Source organism: Schistocerca americana, chromosome 1 (assembly GCF_021461395.2).
Source record: "Schistocerca americana isolate TAMUIC-IGC-003095 chromosome 1, iqSchAmer2.1, whole genome shotgun sequence".
NCBI lineage: Eukaryota > Metazoa > Arthropoda > Insecta > Orthoptera > Acrididae > Schistocerca > Schistocerca americana.
Window position 1 is genome coordinate 996,131,855 of NC_060119.1, and position 17,756 is coordinate 996,149,610.

Below are 17,756 nucleotides of genomic sequence, written 5' to 3' on the forward strand. Positions count from 1 at the left end.
CACATGTTCAAAGTTTCATTTTCACACACACTATACCAAAGACCCAAACTGAGTACCATGAGGTGCTCAAAAAACGTCTAAACGATAGTTCATTTCATTGCACACACGATCCAGCAGGTCCCTATTTACTGAACCGTCAGCAACAGTTCGATTTCTCAGTTCTTGAAGCTGCCGTATGTGGGACAAAGAAAAAAAAAATCGGAAGGTGTTAGGTGTGGTAACACGTTTCAGTTCCATCCCATAGGCGTAAAAGTTGGCAACGGAATTGTAAATTTCCCTCAGACGCTGATAGCGGTCGTGTAGGATCCGGCAGACACAATGGTACTCGCTCACTGATCCACGCCTCCACCGGCTCCGACCATGAGCGGCCCATGCCGCAGCGATACGGGACGGTCGGTGGCAGCCACACAGCCTCTTCGCACTTGGAGCCTCTTGCTACGTGACGCTTTGCAGACACCACTTTGTCGCGACTCCTACACCATCATTCATGATTATTTCAGAGACCCTCATTCTTGCTGACATTATGGTAGGTGGACTCTGTTTCTTGCTGCATAATTTGTAATGAGTCTTCATACGCTTCGAGAAACACAAGCTAAGTAAATTTTCCGTTTACTGTGTTAATCTGTTTGCTGATCATTTCTGCTCCTGTCCAGCTTCCCTATGATGACGGTCGCCGCACAAGTGTGTAGCCCACCTCTCCCTACCGTTGTGTACAAATTGTGTACAACATGAGATCTGGTGACTTGAGAGGCCGAAAGTAAGGAACGAGATCTTGTTGTCCATCTCTTCCAATGCAGCACTGTGGGATGGTATTGTTAAAACAAAGTCACGACTCAAGGCGAAAACGAGGCGGGGCGCCATCACGCATAAAAATGAAATCATTGAAATCTTCACGAAGTTGAGGAAACAACAAATTTTGGAGCTATCCAGGTATGACATTCCTGTCACAGATCCCTCCGCAAAAAAGAGAGGTCCCCAAACTTTGTGAACAGAAACGCCACAAAACACATTCGATGAGACTCTTTCACTTTCGACGACGATGCCAGGTTTTGTGACCGCTGTATTCTTCCATTACGGCCGATTACTTTACCCGATGGATGAAACGTCGATTCGTCCGAAAAGATGAATTGATGGGAAAAAATGTGGTCTGCCATGTCCCGGAGAAGTGGAATGGGAAATTCGTACCTTCTGTTATTGTCGTTGGAACGTAACTGCAACTTGTAAGGCTTCATATGCAGGCGTCGTTTCAGAACACGCCACACCATTGTTTGATTAAGCTGAATTTCCTGGCCTGTCAGTCTTGTGAACTTACGAGGGCTCCGTGTGAAAGCATCTTGGATACGCTCGACATTTTCATTACACGTGCGTGGCCGACCAGTGCTCTTCCTTTTCATTATACCGGATGGTTATAATTAAATTTTCCCTATTTAACACGTTGTTACACGGTAACTAATTACCGCACGAGTACCAGACTTGGTAACACTAATGTCCAGAGTATGGAGTGCATGATTTCAATGCGTCATAGTGCCAGCGTCCAGTTCCAACTCTGGCCACCAGGTGTCGTGATCATAGTGATTCATAGTCTCACACACCTTACAAGTCGCAATGCACTTGTTGACGTGTCAACATGATCTTGGACAAAAGGAGCAGGGCATTATTGGTGAAGCTCTATTATCAAAACAACCGCAATGCTGCAGCTGCACTTCGAGAATATCGCCGGCTGAAAGCGTTACGGAAGAGTCCTCTTTCTCCACCTTCTACGTGGAGCATGATCAGGAAGTTCGAATCAACTAGAGAACTGGGTGTTTCGCCGAGAAGAGCCGGCGATCGGTTGTACCACAGATGGTTGACGAAATCGCTGTGCTATGGCAGATAACGCTGCGTACAATTTCCGATCGTCAGGCATGTGCGTACTGTGTCACGACAGTTGAACATCGCATCGTCCCCCGTACGGAAGGTGCTTCGAACCATTCTCAAATGGTAATCGTACAGATCCATTCGTACAGCAGCTTGCGCCACAAGACGCACAACGACGTGTTGACTTCGCTTTCCACTTTCTCGCAAGGATTGAAGTTGACGAGGGCTGGCCCTGGACAGACGAAGCTCATTTTTCCCTGACGAGTGAAGTGAACACACAGAATGGACGCGTGGGCGATCTTCATCTCCAGTCACTGTGCATGAAGTTCCTCTGTACAGTGAACGTGTCACCTTATGGTGTGGCTTCAAGGATATGTTCATCATTGGCCCGTTCTTTTTTGAACGGTTTGGTGCTCAAGAGCCAAAGACGTGCAGTATGACTAGGCAGCGTTACTGCGATACGCTTCTCCAGCATGTCATACCAGCTCTAAAGGAGGGAGACGCTTTGAACTCAACAGTTTTCTTGCAAGATGTGGGCCAACCGCACATCGCTCGTGAAGTTCAAAAAATGGTTCAAATGGCTCTAAGCACTATGGGACTTAACTTCTGAGGTCATCAGTCTCCCAGAAATTAGAACTACTTAAACCTTACTAACCTAAGGATATCTCACAGATCTATCCCCGAGGCAGGATTTGAACCTGCGACCGTAGCAACAGTGCTGTTCCGGACTGAAGCGCCTAGGACCGCTCGGCCACAGCGACCAGCGTGAAATGCACCTGCTTCTCCTAAACACATTTGGAATTATCAGCCGATGGTTTCCAAATGCTTGGCCGACAAGATCACCTGATCTCACTCCCTGTGATTTCTGGTTGTGGCCGCGCGGAGTGACCGTACGTTGGAGGCGCCATGTCACTGACTGAGCGGTCCCTTCCGCCAGAGGTTAGAATCCTCCTTCGGGCATGGGTGTGTGTGTTGTTCTTAGCGTAAGTTAGTTTAAGTAGTATGTAAGTCTAGAGACCGGTGACCTCAGCAGTTTGGTCCCTTAGGAATTCATACATATTTGAACATTTTTCTGGTTGTGGGGCTGCGTGAGGGACAGGGTTTATGAGGACACGTTTACATGTGCCGATCAGAAGCGCAGCATATCAAAAGAGGTAGCCAGAATACTTATGGATGCTTAGTTCTGCTGTGCAGAATGCAATCCTGCGCTGTCAGACTCTTCCGGATACTGATGGGCGTCATACTGAGCTCCTTTGTAGCTGGAATGGTACCGGTATGTAATGGTATGATGTACTGTAGCAGCACATTAAAAGTGTTTTAATTGGATTGATTCTACATTATTTCTCTTCACCCCGTCCTTGAAGTTAATGCTACGAAGCCTAGCGTGAGTGCGATAATTAGTTACCATTATATAACGTGTTAAAAACGGATAGTTTAATTGTAACCATCCGGTAGAACTAACTTCCAAGAATTTTGTAGGCCAAAACCAGTCATAACTGTGCTGAAACTTTGTACCTTCCTCTATCCAGTGATATGCGTAATGCGTTTTTCTCTTATTGTTTGACTGTAATAAACGATTGAAATACGTTCTTACTTTTTGAATCATCCGGCACTTCAGTGCCTGAGAGTCGTTGCGCTAACATGTGTTTTGTGTTGTATATTTTGACTACTGTGTATCAAAAGCTTTCTCGCTCTTGCGAAGGTAATGTCACAGAAATAAACGCAACTACAGTAACAAATCGAATAAATCGTAATATGATATCACTGTGGAGCGTGCCGTCGGGGACCAAGAGCCGCTTACTCCGCGAACTCAGAAAATATCATCGAGTAGTCTCCGAAACCTTGTTGGCGGAGTTCGGGACCTTGCTGTATAAACACAAGAGCAACTGCATCATAGTCCTCTACCTAGCGGCGTGCTGTAACCGCCCCCTCCTCCCACTCCGCCCCCGCTCACAGCCCCTTGGTCTTAGAAGTTAGTTAGTTAGTTGCACATTTCATAGAACATTTGAACGATTCCTTTATCGAAATGATGCAGAACGATTCGGTTAACGGAGTATGTATACGTGACTAGCCTTAACATTAATAAAAACACTATCCCTTAGACCTACTCATGTAACTACACATAAAAACAACGTGTTTCTTTTTTCAGGCTACCAGTTTTTAAACAGAAATTTTTCCTAAAACTTGCAATGCTATCAGTAGACGTCTGATGTTATTGGGGAAATTATAAAAAAAAAATTGTTGCTGAGTATTGATCTCCTTTCCGAGCCGCTAACAGCTTTAATAATGATTAATAAAGGTCATTTTTTCACTAGTTATGTAGGTATCGACATCACTATTCTTCTCAAATTGTGATTGAGTTTTTCATTTGTGAATATAAACACTGTGATGCCCCAGTTAAAATGCTGCAATTGAAATGCCTGACTATCTTAAGAGGCCTACATGACGTCCGCGAGTGAACACTCGGTTTTGTGCAATATTGTCTTTCTAACTAATCAGCTGGGATGAAACCAAAGTCTAAGGGTAACACCTCACATTAATAATCGAAATAATAATCAAAATGTGGCAAGAGGTACATGAAAAGCGGTATCAAGTTAAAAACATGTTGGAATGGTGGCTGACAGTGGCTGATGCAAGCTAAGGCTGCTATTCGAAATTAATTAATCAACTATAGTTTCCAGAAAGCCAACTGGTTCCAATAAACCTCACAATTCTATCAGAATTGTTTGTAAGATCTCGTCAGTAAATAACAGTTCAGCCAAACATAATACCGAAATTGAGACAAATTACGGCAAAACTTTTTCTGACTTTCGAAGGAAAACTGAACGTACCGTTGTAGTGAGTCTAGCGGCAGGTGGGAAACCAGGAAGACCTATTTCAATCTACCACTTAGAAAGGGAACGGAGGCTGTTGCACACTGAAGAGCCAAAGAAACTGGTAAACCTGCCTAATGTTGCGTAGGGCGGGAGTGAATAGAAGTTCCGCAACACGACGTGGCATGGAATAGAATAATGTCTCAAGTAGTGCTAAATGGAACTGATACCATGAATCCTGCAGAGCTGTCCATAAAACCATAAAAGTACGAGGGGTGGAGATCTCTTCTGAACAGCACGTTGCAAAGCATCCCAGATATGTTCAATAATGTTCATATCTGGGGAGTTTGGTGGATAGCGTAAGTGCTCAGACTCAGAAGAGTGTTCCTGGAGCCACTCTGTAGCAATTCTGGACGCACGGTATGTCGCATTGTCCTGCTGGAATTGCCCACGTCCGTCGGAATGCACAATGGTCATGAATGGATGCAGGTGATCAGATAGGATGCTTATGTACATTTCATCTGTCATAGTCGTATCTACAACTATCAGAGGTCCCATTTCACTCCAACTGCACACGCCCATACCATTACAGATCCTCCACCATCTTCAACAGTCCCCTGCTGACATGCAGGGTCCATGGATTCATGAGGTTGCCTCCATAACCGTACACGTCCACCCGCTCGATAGAATCTGAAGCGAGACTCGTCCGATCAGACAACATTTTTCCAGTCATCAACAGTCCAATGTCGGTGTTGACGGGCGCAGGCGAGGTGTAAAAGCTTTGTGTCGTGCACTCATCAAGGGTACACGAATTGGCCTTCGCTCCGAAATCCCATATCGATGAAGATTAGTTGAATGGTTCGCACGCTGACACTTGTTGATGGCCCAGCATTGAAATCTGCAGCAATTTACGGAAGGGTTGCACTTCTGTCACGTTGAACGATTCTCTTCAGTCATCGTTGGTCCCGCTCTTGCAGGATCTTTTTCCGGTCGTAGCGATGTCGGAGATTTGATGTTTGACCGGATTTCTGATTTTCACAGTGCACTCGTGAAATGGTCGCATGGGAAAATCCCCACTTCATCGCTACCTCGGAAATGTTGTGTCCCATCCTTCGTGCGCCGACTGTAACACCACGTTCCAACTCAATTAAATCTTGATTACGTGCCATTGTAGCAGCAGTAACCGATCTAACATCTATGTCAGAACGTTGTTGTCTTTGTCTTATAAAGATGTTCCGACCGCAGCGCCGTATTCTGCCTTTCTACATATTTCTGTATTTGAATGCGCATGCCTATACCAGTTTCTTTGGCGCTTCAGTGTGTAAGAGAATGGAAAAAAAACTATGAACTTTAAACCAATCGCTCGGTACATCGCTTTGAGATTAAAGCAAACCAATTACTGATTAGTCCCAATCAAATATGTGCCGTTTCGGACAGAAATATTTACCCCGTCTTACTGTCGTGCTTAGATTGTATTTCGCAAGAAAACAGACCTACCAAAATAGGCAGCAATTTATTAATAGACTTTAAATGTATGGAAAAGTCATGATTTTTTGAGTAAGTTCACAAATACAGTTCAGAATATTCTGCGCAATGCTGTGTGTCAAGTCATTATCAATGGCTGACTAAATGGGTAAATTACCATCAACAGACAGACAAGGTTTCCCGTTACCGAGGTTGTTATTTGCAATAGCTGTAGATACTCGAATCGAGAACAGCTGCCAACATGAGTAACGTAGAAGTAAATATCCACGGATTAGAGAAGCAACTTAAATAACTTAATAAAAACGAGTCTTCTGGTCCAGACTGTATACCAATTAGGTTCCTTTCGGAGTATGCTGATGCATTAGCTCCATACTTAACTATCATATACAACCGTTCGCTCGACGAAAGATCCGTTCCCAAAGACTGGAAAGTTGCACAGGTCACACCAATATTCAAGAAAGGTAGTAGGAGTAGTCAACTAAATTACAGGCCCATATCATTAACGTCGATATGCAGCAGGATTTTAGAACATATATTGTGTTCGAACATTATAAATTACCTCGAAGGAAACGGTCTATTGACATACAGTCAACATGGGTTTAGAAAACATCGTTCCTGTAAAACACAACTAGCTCTTTATTCACATGATGTGCTGAGTGCTATTGACAAAGGATTTCAGATCGACTCCGTATTTCTGGATTTCCGGAAGGCTTTTGACACTGTACCACAGAAGCGGCTCGTAGTAAAATTGCGTGTTTATGGAATATCGTCTCAGTTATGTGACTGGATTTGCGATTTCCTGTCAGAGAGGTCACAGTTCGTAGTAATTGACGGAAAGTCATCAAGTAAAACAGAAGTGATTTCAGGCGTTCCCCGTGATAGTGTTATAGGCCCTTTGCAGTTCCTTATCAATATAAACGATTTGGGAGACAATCTGAGCAGCCGTCTTCAAAAAATGGCTCTGAGCACTATGGGACTTAACTTCTGAGGTCATCAGTCCCCTAGAACTTAGAACTACTTAAACCTAAGTAACCTAAGGACATCACACACATCCATGCCCGAGGCAGGATTCGAACCTGCGACCGTAGCGGTCGCGCGGTTCCAGACTGTAGCGCTTAGAACCGCTCGGCCACCCCGGCAGGCAGCCGTCTTCGGTTGTTTGCAAATGACACTGTCGTTTATCGACTAATTAAGTCATCAGAAGATCGAAACAAACTGCAAAACGATTTAGAAAAAATATCTGAATGGTGCGAAAAGTGGCAGTTGGTCCTAAATAACGAAAAGTGTGAGGTCATCCACGTGAGTGCTAAAAGGAACTCGTTAAACTCCGGTTAGACGATAAATCAGTCTAATCTAAAAGCCGTAAATTCAACTAAATACCTAGGTATTACAATTATGAACAACTTAAATTGGAAAGAACACATAGAAAATGTTGTGGGGAATTGTAACCAAAGGCTACGTTTGACATAGCTCTCAAAGGAATACCAATTCTTATAAGTGGAAACTGTGATTACCACAGCACAATTAAAAAATCACGTAGGAAAATTTTGCAATGGATATAGTACCAGGAGGTGCAGATAGACTTGGTACAAAGTGATAAACCGGGCAACAGCAGCCAACTCTAAGCCTGACTCCACGCAGCTGAAACCGTCGGAGGCATGTGGAAACTGTAATTCTGAGAACCCAATGGAATATAATTTTGAGTACCCAAAATTTATCGCGATATGGAGCACAGTAAGGGACGTTATTCGATTGATCAATAGACTGGCTATTCGCAATTTGCAGGCCCGTAATGCCATGGTAGCCGAACGGGAACCTTTTTCCAAAGCAAAGCGACATACAACAACGTGGATCATGTTGCACAAAATTCTTAGAAATTTTGGACTTAAGTTAACGGACAGCCAGTAGTACAGTACAGTACAGTATCTGGCATACTTATAGGATGAACACGAGAAAGTAACTCGTCATCTAAAATAAAGGATCAGACACGCAAACTCTCTCAAGTTTCCAATATGTAATGCTTTTGACAATATTTTGACCTAAAAAAACTTATGTTCATTCTGCATAAGTGTTACCTAAGAAATAACTCTACGGAAAATTGAACAGTTTCTTGCGGATTTCCGTATTGAAGACTGAAATGTAAATGTGTTGCAGAGTATATAATTATTTATCTTTGTCTTCTCATGGCGCTACAATCCTTCATGGGTCTTAGGTTCTTCAACAAGTTACCCCCATTCTGTCCTCTCCAGCGCACTTCTTCGCCATACTACAACTCTGAGAGATTTCATATCTTCTTCCACGACGTCTATCGATCACTGCCGTGACCTTCCTTTCTCTCCTCTTCCAGTTGGCCTCCATTAGAAAACCTTCTTTGCTGTTCGTCCAGTATCCGTCCTAAGGACAAGTCCAAACCAGGCTGTGCTACTTTTTATTGTTCCTACGATATCAGTTCCTTGTCTGAAGCTGTTAATCTCAGTGTTTGTTACGGGTCTCAAGAAACGTTGTTATCCTGAATTGCCCCATGGATCTTCCGCAGAGCCCTGCGTTCAAATATCCTGAGTTGCTGCTCTTCAGCACTCGCTAGTTTCCATGTTTCACATCCGTAGGTCACAACTGGCCTGATCATGACCTACGCTCAGTCCCCAAGCTGGGACCAGTGTTTCAAATGGTTCAAATGGCTCTGAGCACTATGGGACTTAACTGCTCAGGTCATCAGTCCCCTAGAACTTAGAACTACTTAAACTAACTAAGGACATCACACACATTCATGCCCGAGGCAGGATTCGAACCTACGACCGTAGCGGTCGCGCGGTTCCAGACTGTAGCGCCTAGAACCACTCGGCCACTCCGGCCGGCACCAGGTTTCATTTCGAGGTTGACGACCTAGTCTATAGAGCCCCCCCCCCCCTCCCCTACTCTATGGTGTGGGACACGCTTCGTCTGGCTCTTCCGCTAGGGCAAGTCCGGCTTGAGTGACCCTGCCCGCAGCTGCACTACCGCCGGCATAGCCCCCTGCTTCTTCAGAGCTCAAAAGCCTCCCTGCCCGTCACATAAGATGCCTTCGACAAGGCGGTATGCCCTGGGGAGGATATAATTATTTATGGAGTATGTAATTATTTGTGTTTACAACAATAATTGGTTTTCTATTATGTTCTGTTATATGATGTTATTATTTGAATATGTTAAAAGCTAAATAAATATTTTGAAGAAGAAAAGAGCTCTTAAATTTTTAATAAAGAGCATTCTACCCTGTTACTGGCTCCTGCTGATGTGCTACATAGATCGTTAGGTGACTCTATTTGCTGTACAGAACTGAATGTAATGCACTTTTTTTCAAAATTTAGGGAGAGTCTATTTTCAGAGGATCACGCAATAATTCTTTGGAAAATACCATTACCGTTCTATTCTGTTGCTTTCTCTGTAATGGGATTTACCTGTGTTGTAAAATAATATCGTCTGTAAAAAGTACCAGTTCTGCTTGTTGCATTTTAAGTGGAAGGTGAGTCACATTATTTCGTGTTTCTCCCCAGCGCGGTCCAGGGCGGTGCTGTCGCTGCTGGGAGTACTGGCTATTCTTAGCTTTTGAATGTCCCTGTTAACAAAGATCCATAAAAAGAATAACATACTAGACTAATGTGGAAGCGCTCTATTGGATGGCCATCTAAAATTCCGCTTCAAAAAGCGGGCTGAATCGAGTTGCACTTTCCAAATACGAAAGTGCCGATATCTGACGAAACACCAGAGAAAATGCGCCTGACGACTCTTAGGAGAGACACCCGATATGAGGAACAGGAGTGGAACCTAAATTGAACCCTGTGTGACTCTGTGACTCCCGTTGTGATTTCTCTCAAGTCATTACAGTTCTTATGCTTCCAACATTGTCTGAATTAGTCAGCACAACGTTTTTCGTTTTGTTTGTTAAGTGTAATTCAAACTAGTTGAGTACATGTACATGTCGTGTGACTAGGGCCTCCCGTCAGGTTGACCGTTAGCCGGTTGCAAGTTTTTCGATTTGACACTACTTCGGCGACGTGCGCGTCGATGGGAATAAAATGATGATGATTAGGACAACACAACACCCAGTCCCTGAGCGAAGAAAATCTCCGACCCAGCCGGGAATCGAACCCGGGCTCTTAGGATTGACAGTCTGTCACTCTGACCACTTTTTTTAAAAATCTCATTTTGCTCGATAATGTTCGTTGCATTTGTTCGAGGCGGACGTCCCCTGACACTCGTTCAAGTTCACTGTTGATCCTTTTACTGAGTTTTTTTTATTACAGAGGGCAGCTAACCCTCTGACCGAACACGCTGAGCTACCGTGCCGGCACCACTCAGCTACTGGCAGACGGACATCAATTGAGTGTAAGGCCATCAGTTTCATAAAAGTTTTTCTTAGAGTGTAATATGATCAACAGTACACAATCAAACGCCTTGAAAAGATCACATAAAATACCAACAAGAGATATTTAAATTAAGGCTTATAATATTTGATGAGTGAATGTATAAACAGAGTTGTCAATCGAGCAACCTTTCTGGAATCTAAACTGTGATATGCTGAGTTAATGTTCCTGCTTAAATATGACGCTACTCTTCAGTACATTGCTTTCTGAATGTTTTTGAAAAAGATGTCAGTGAGGAAATAGAGAGCGTAAAAACTATAGAGGAAGACAGAGATTGGAGTACATCCAGCAAATAAGTGAGGACGTAGGTTGCAAGCGCTACTCTGGGGTCAAATGCTCGGCATAGGAAACAGGAGAGGAATTCGTGGGGTGTCGCATCAAACCAGTCGGAAGTCCACATAACCAGCATCGTGTTGGTGGAGTGTTTCTCAAACCGTTTTGTCACAATTCGGGTCTTGCTGAAAATACTCCTCAACCGCTGGGTGCTATAAGCTGAACCACAGAAGCAAGTGACCGGAACATAGCCTTATTTACCGTTTGCTGGTGAGCGACAAAGACCCTTATTTAAAAGAATGCCTCTAGAAACTTCGTGAACCGTATCCTGTTGTAAAGCGGAGTACATTCGCACAATATTACGCAACGTTCTACAACTCATCAGTCCGTGAGAGCTTATTTCACGGTTCTAGCGTCCAATGGCGGTGTTCCCTGACGCCTGTAACCCACTGCTAGCGGGGATTCGCGTTTGGGGCGGTCATTACTGGGTGGTATGGCTGCTCGTTTTTTGTTGTTGTCCATCACTGAACTGGTAAGTGATTTGTTGCACTGTGACCTACCTATAAGCTGTTACATTTCGTAATAGTCGCTAGTGACCTACACAATAACACATGTCGGATCCTCGTAGATATAGTAGTGCTGTCCCTTAAACACAGAAACTATGTCTAAATCAGATGACCCGTGAACACAAATTGTAAAAGTAGACGATGAGGTTATCAGCAACGTGAGAACAAAGGTAGATGCCATTTTTCAATCAAGACGTTGACGTCATGGAGTTGGTAGTACCCATTAGTTAACTATCTTGATGAACAGGTGCGAGGGGCACAGATATGGCTAGGCTATTCATCAACTCGCACTGCAGACAGCGTGCTGAGCCAACGACGGACTGCCTCGTGATGACTGGGTGTTGTGTGATGTCCTTTGGTTAGTTAGGTTTAAGTAGTTCTAAGTTCTAGGGGACTGATGACCATAGATGTTAAGTCCCATAGTGCTCAGAGTCATTTGAACCATTTGAACCAACGACGGACTGATAAATGATGATACCGGTTGGAGACAGCGAGGCTTTCCTGGCACATAATCAGTATGCCTGCCGGTTGTCTCGAACTCTCAGACTCTTCGGTTGAAAACTACTCTGGCCTATCACGAATTCCTATGAGCACAGAAAATAGCTCTGCCGATGTTTAACGCTATTTATGTGCATCGCCAAACTCTTTGGGCCGTGTCAGGCTACTGTACCATGGGTAAGGTTATGGAAGAAACTTCGGCAGCCGAGTACTTGTTACGTCGATATTCTCCGGCCGGGAGAAGGACTGTCGACGGTACTGGACTGAGAGAACGTGGGTAAATGCTTCACAGCATGGTCAGCTACTTCTTGATATACAACGTTGGACTTAAGTGACATTAGTACTAATTTTAACATCAGCACAGCCAGTTACGGCGATTAATGTAATGAGTTACACTGTGACAAACCAATCTAAATCGGAAGATGGCTTTTAGTGGCCAAACCCTGTAGGAATAAAAATAATAATAAATAACAAGTTATAGAAACATTTTTATAACAATATTTTGCATGACTTAACCAAAAGGAGGGATCGGTTGATAAGATGCATTCTGAGACAGCAAGGAATCGTCAGCTTAATATTAAAGCTAGGCGTGGGGTGGGGGTAAAAACTGCATAGGGAGTCCAAGAGAAGAGTTCAGTAAGCAGGTTCGAATGGATGTGGATTTCAGTAGTTATTTGGAGATAAAGAGGCTTGCGCAGGGTACAGCAGTGTAGAGCGCTGCATCAAACCCAGTCTTCTGTCTGAAGACCAAAACAACAACACCAACAACAACATTAAGTGAAACTGTTGACAAAATTCCACATCTTTTGAAGGGGACCTCTGCAAGATGTTGTGGTACATGAGTCATCTTAGTGGAGATGATTGCTAAGTGAGCCTGTAAAGAAACGCGCTGCTCTTCTTTGCGTCTTCTTTATTACCTCTGACAATCCTGTCTAGTAAGGATCTCACACTAGCGAGTAATATTCAAGTGTTCGTCAAACTAGAATTGTGTAAGCTACCTCCTTCGTGGATGGGCTGCATATCCTGAAGATTATTCCAGTGAACCTCAGTTCGTCTTACCGACGATTTATTCTTTGTGGTCTTCCACTTTAAATCGCTCCTAGATATTTTATGGGTGTGACTACTTTCAGGGATTGTTCTGCAATCGGCTAATCTGACAATAACAGGTCTGTCTGCCTCTTTACGCCCAATATATTTCAATTGTTTACGTGCCAAGCGCCAATTCTCTGCAGGTCTTCTTCGGTCCAATTTTCGGGCGTTGCGACTTCTCCGTGTACAACAGCACCATCTGCAAAAACCCCATGAAGCTTTCAACATTAACAGCTAGGTCATTTATGTAAATTGTGAAAAGTAATGGTGCTATAACACTCCTTTTGGGTCAGCTCGGATTTACTTTTACGTCTGAAGATGTCCGCTCTTCGAGAGTGACATGCTGTGTTCTGTGTGCTAGAGAATATTCAAGCCAATCACACCACTGGCCTGGTATTCATTACGATTCTGTGTGTGTGTGTGTGTGTGTGTGTGTGTGTGTGTGTTTTTTTTTTCCTTAGACGGCGGTGCGGAACTGTATCGAACGCTTTCTGTAGGTCAAGGAACACGGCATCGACCTGGGCGTCGGCATCTACTGCTTTCTGGGTCTCGTGGACAAACAGGGCGAGCTGGGTTTCTCCTCCCCACTCATCCACTGTCCAGTGGCATCGTTCTTAGCACCACCTCAAGCGTCGCTCAGCATTTACTACAACGATGTGTGGCTTATGAGGTGCTGCTCTATCATCGTGCTCCATTATTTGTAACTCCCTAGGCAGTCATTGTACTTGTTCGACTGCTGGCTGCACTTTGGAACTCACGATTGATTTCATCCGCTGATTTCATGCGATTTTTTACAACCGCTCTCAGCAAAGCTGGATGGTCAGTACATGAGGTCCGTATGGTTTTAGTTTGTCTGCGGTTTTCCCTTCATGTTTCCGACTCACCGTCACATCAACAACAGTCGCTGTTGGCAGCTTCAGAAGGATTTAAATATCTCTGACGGATCTATTGGTCAGGTGACATCCAGTGATTAGTCTATGTTCGAAGCCACTGAGGTCCTCTGACCGACTCAGTCTGCTGTTACTGCTTCTATAGTAACAACCCGCCAGATCCCACCTTCTTTTATAATGACGGGTCTGCCTGTCATGACAAGTAATTATCAATTTCATACTACTGATGTGTATCGGGGTACTTGGATCACTGTAATTAACTCAAGCAACACACATTTCGTAAATGTTATTGTAATAGGAGGTTACGTTAGACGTAATATTTAAGTTTAATCGTCATACCGTTAGAAAGTGTCTCCGTCTATTCTGAAGTCGGCGCCGAAGACCCAAAAAGTAGAGCATCCAGAAAACTCTTTCATCATTTATTTATTTATTTGCACGTCAAGTTCCGTAGGACCAAATTGAGTAGCAAATCTCCAAGGTCAGTACATGAAATTACAACATAAAGGGAATAACAGATAAAAATAAAATGTTTATGAACCCAAAAAAAAGAGTTAAGTCATAAGTTTAATGCTATCAAAATTTTAATGTAAGAATGAGCTTAATTTTTCAAGGAACTCCTCAACAGAATAGAAGGAGTGACCCATGATGAATCTCTTAAGTTTCTGTTCGAAGGCGCTTGGATTACTGCTAAGAGTTCTGAATTCTTGTGGTTGCTTATTGAAAATGGGTGCAACAGTATACTGCACACCTCTCTGCTCAAGAGTTAAGGAAGTCTGATCCAAATGCAGGTTGAATTTCTGCCCAGTATTAACTGAGTGAAAGCTGCTTATTCTGGAATAAGCTGATATTGTTAACAAGAAACGACCGTGAAGAATATATATATATTGCCACGCGGGATTAGCCGAGCGGTCTGGGACGCTGCAGTCATGGACTGTGCGGCTGGTCCCGGCGGAGGTTCGAGCCCTCCCTCTGGCATGGGTGTGTGTGTTTGTCCATACGATAATTTAGGTTAAGTAGTGTGTAAGCTTAGGGACTGATGACCTTAGCAGTTAAGTCCCATAAGATTTCACACACATTTGATTTTGAATATATATATTGGGAAGCCAATGTCAAAATACCCAGACTAGCGAACAGGGGTCGACAAGCGGTTCGCGAACTTACACCATTTACTGCCAGAACCGCCCGTTTCTGAGCCAAAAATATCCTTTTTATAATGGGAAGAGTTACACCAAAATATAATACCATACGACATAAGCGAATGAGAATAAGCAAAGTAGATTAATTTTCGCATCGAACAATCACTTACTTCAGATACCGTTCGAATAGTAAAAATGGCAACATTAAGTCTTTGAAGAAGATTCTGAACGTGGGCTTTCCAATTTACTATCTATCTGAACACCTAGAAATTTGAACTGCTCAGTTTCGCTTATCATATGCCCTTTCTGTGAAATTAAAACGTTTAAAAATGTCTTAATACTGCCAATACCCTCTTTATCGAGTACTCTCCACACATACGCAACCGGTACAATTGTCACACTTTGCCTGTCTCCGTTGGTAGGTGCGGCATCGCTACTGCAGCCCAGCCGGTGGTCTGTGCACGCGAACAGCGACGCCATCTGCCTGGAGGCGGCGCGCAACGCCACGCCGGACCCCGTGTGCGCCTCCAATGGGCAGACTTTCCACAACTTCCTCGCCTACCGCTGCTACATCCGCTTTTTCAAAGGTAGGCCCCTAGATTTACTTTTCTTGAAATACGTTTAATTGGTAACCAAGAAAACTATGTTCATCAGACGCTCAGCCACACTAAACAAGCTCACTGGACAAAGTGTTAGTCACACTCTTACAAGAGATCTCTGGTCGTTTTGGAGCGACCTTACCCTCGGCCGCCACCTTACCATCCAACACAAAGCTCACAACAGACTCCGACTCCTGAAACTCCTGTCCAGCCAGACATGGGGTCTGCATCCTTCCACCATCCTTCACATCTACAAATCCTTGATCTGCCCCATTCTTTGTTATGCCAGCGTTGCTTGGATTTCTGCCCCTCCCAAGTCCTATAAAGCCCTCCAAATCCTCGAACGCTATGCACTCCGCCTCTCCTTCCACATCCGCCTTCTGTTGCCCACGTGCATCCTCTACGACCTCATTCCCTTCCCACACCTTCTCCTTTTCCTTGAACACATCTGCACCCTATATATTGTCCGCCACCTCGATACCCCTCACCCCCTGGTGTCCCCCTTCCTCTTCACCCCCAGCCCGTTGCCGCACCTTTATGATTGTGTCCCACCCTGTCCTCGACACCCTCTGCCTCCTTTCCCAATGCAACTTCCAGCATCTACCCCTAACGGATGCTGAGCTTCTCCCTGACATGTACCCTTCCTTCCAACTCTAACCCCACCTTCCGCCTGCGTCCTCCTCAGGGCTTGCTCTCCTCCCCCTCCCTTCTCCTGAGCTGCTTTCCCCTCCTATGTCCTCTCCCTCTCCTGTGCTCCCCTTCAGTGTCTCTGCGCCCCCTCCTGCCTTGTCTCCCCTCTTCATCTCCTGCCCCACCTGTCTCCTGCCTCTTGGTGCACCTGCTGACACCCCTACTCTTTTCATCCTGGCCCCTTGTTCTCTCCTCCTTTTCCGTCTTCTCAGGCCTCTCCCTCGACAGGTCCTACCTGGCAGTTTTATTCTTCATCATGTGTGCTGCAAGTGGGTTTAAAGTGTCATTCTGGAGTGTTTTTAATACTGAGGCCAACTTTTAACCTGTGCATGTGACTTCAGTGTCTTTTTTTGTGCTCTACGAATCGCCAACTGTGTTTTTTTTTTACTTTATGTCGACTTTTTTAATTTTCCCCCCATGAACGTTTCCATGTCAGTGAATTTTTACCTCCATTATCTCCCCTTGTAACCTCCCCCTCACTTATCGACCTTAATGACAGTGAAAAATGAAACCGCGTGTACCTAATGGGAATTTTGGAAAAGCAATCGTCACCGAAGTTAACCTGTCGGTAAAGAGGGAGGAAAGGGTTACATCTAAATGAAAGGAAAAATGTAAGTGAAACTGGTGGAAATTAATTTTGAAATAGGGATAAAGTTAATAAAGAAAGTAAATGTGCGGCCGTTACGTTAACAATCAACTAGTGGTAATTAGATATTTGAGATTTGGGGGGAATTACGGTCGCCAGTCCTATGGACAATTACTATAATAACTGAAAAATAAAGGTTGTTACACATATAATTAGCGTGGCAACTGAAGGTTGACACGTGTAATGTGAAAACTGAAAGTTTGTCAGAAGTAATAAATTTCGCTACACTTAATTTAGCAAAAGAATTAATGAAACCGGAAAATCGAAAGTTAATTTAGTGACTGAAGTTAATAGTGAGCTTTCTTTCTGAAGCACATCGAAATACAGTTAGTCTTGGACTACCTCAACAATCATTTCTAAAGCTACTTGAATCTACGCAATTTAGAAAGAAGAGATTTAAATTTGAACTTGAATTAAACGATTCTGAACAATTAACAATAGCAAAATTTAGTACGTACCAAGCTGAGCTGCAGTCACAGGTAAGCTAAAATACGGTAACAAAACTCGCACTCTTAATTTGTGCTTGTGTAATCTAACTATTGTAGCCAGCTATGAATACTTAAATTGAACTTTGAAATTAAAGCAGTGAAATGAAATTATGCTGGCGTTTGAATTTCAGCGACACTCGGGTTCATTTCGGAAAAGGAAGGGACCCTGCTTGGCAATGCAATTGGGACAATGAGCAACAAAGGTTCATGCTAAGTTGCTGTAATTTTGGGAGGCAAATGGAACAATTTGAAAAGCTGAGGTCTGCCATACAGTTCTGAAACTTTACGTGCTTTTAGTCTTCCTTGTTGGTTGATTGAAGGTTTGA

General features: G+C 43.9%; 1 protein-coding gene across 1 annotated transcript in view; it reads left to right on the forward strand.

Annotated features, from left to right (window-relative positions):
* The window catches only part of LOC124595881 (agrin-like), a 279,110-nt gene that overhangs the window by 71,425 nt on the left and 189,929 nt on the right, over positions 1-17,756 (forward strand). Inside the window, exon 2 of the mRNA XM_047134792.1 lies at positions 15,430-15,594. Coding sequence (XP_046990748.1) covers positions 15,430-15,594 — 165 coding nt within the window. The remainder of the gene's footprint in view (positions 1-15,429; positions 15,595-17,756) is intronic.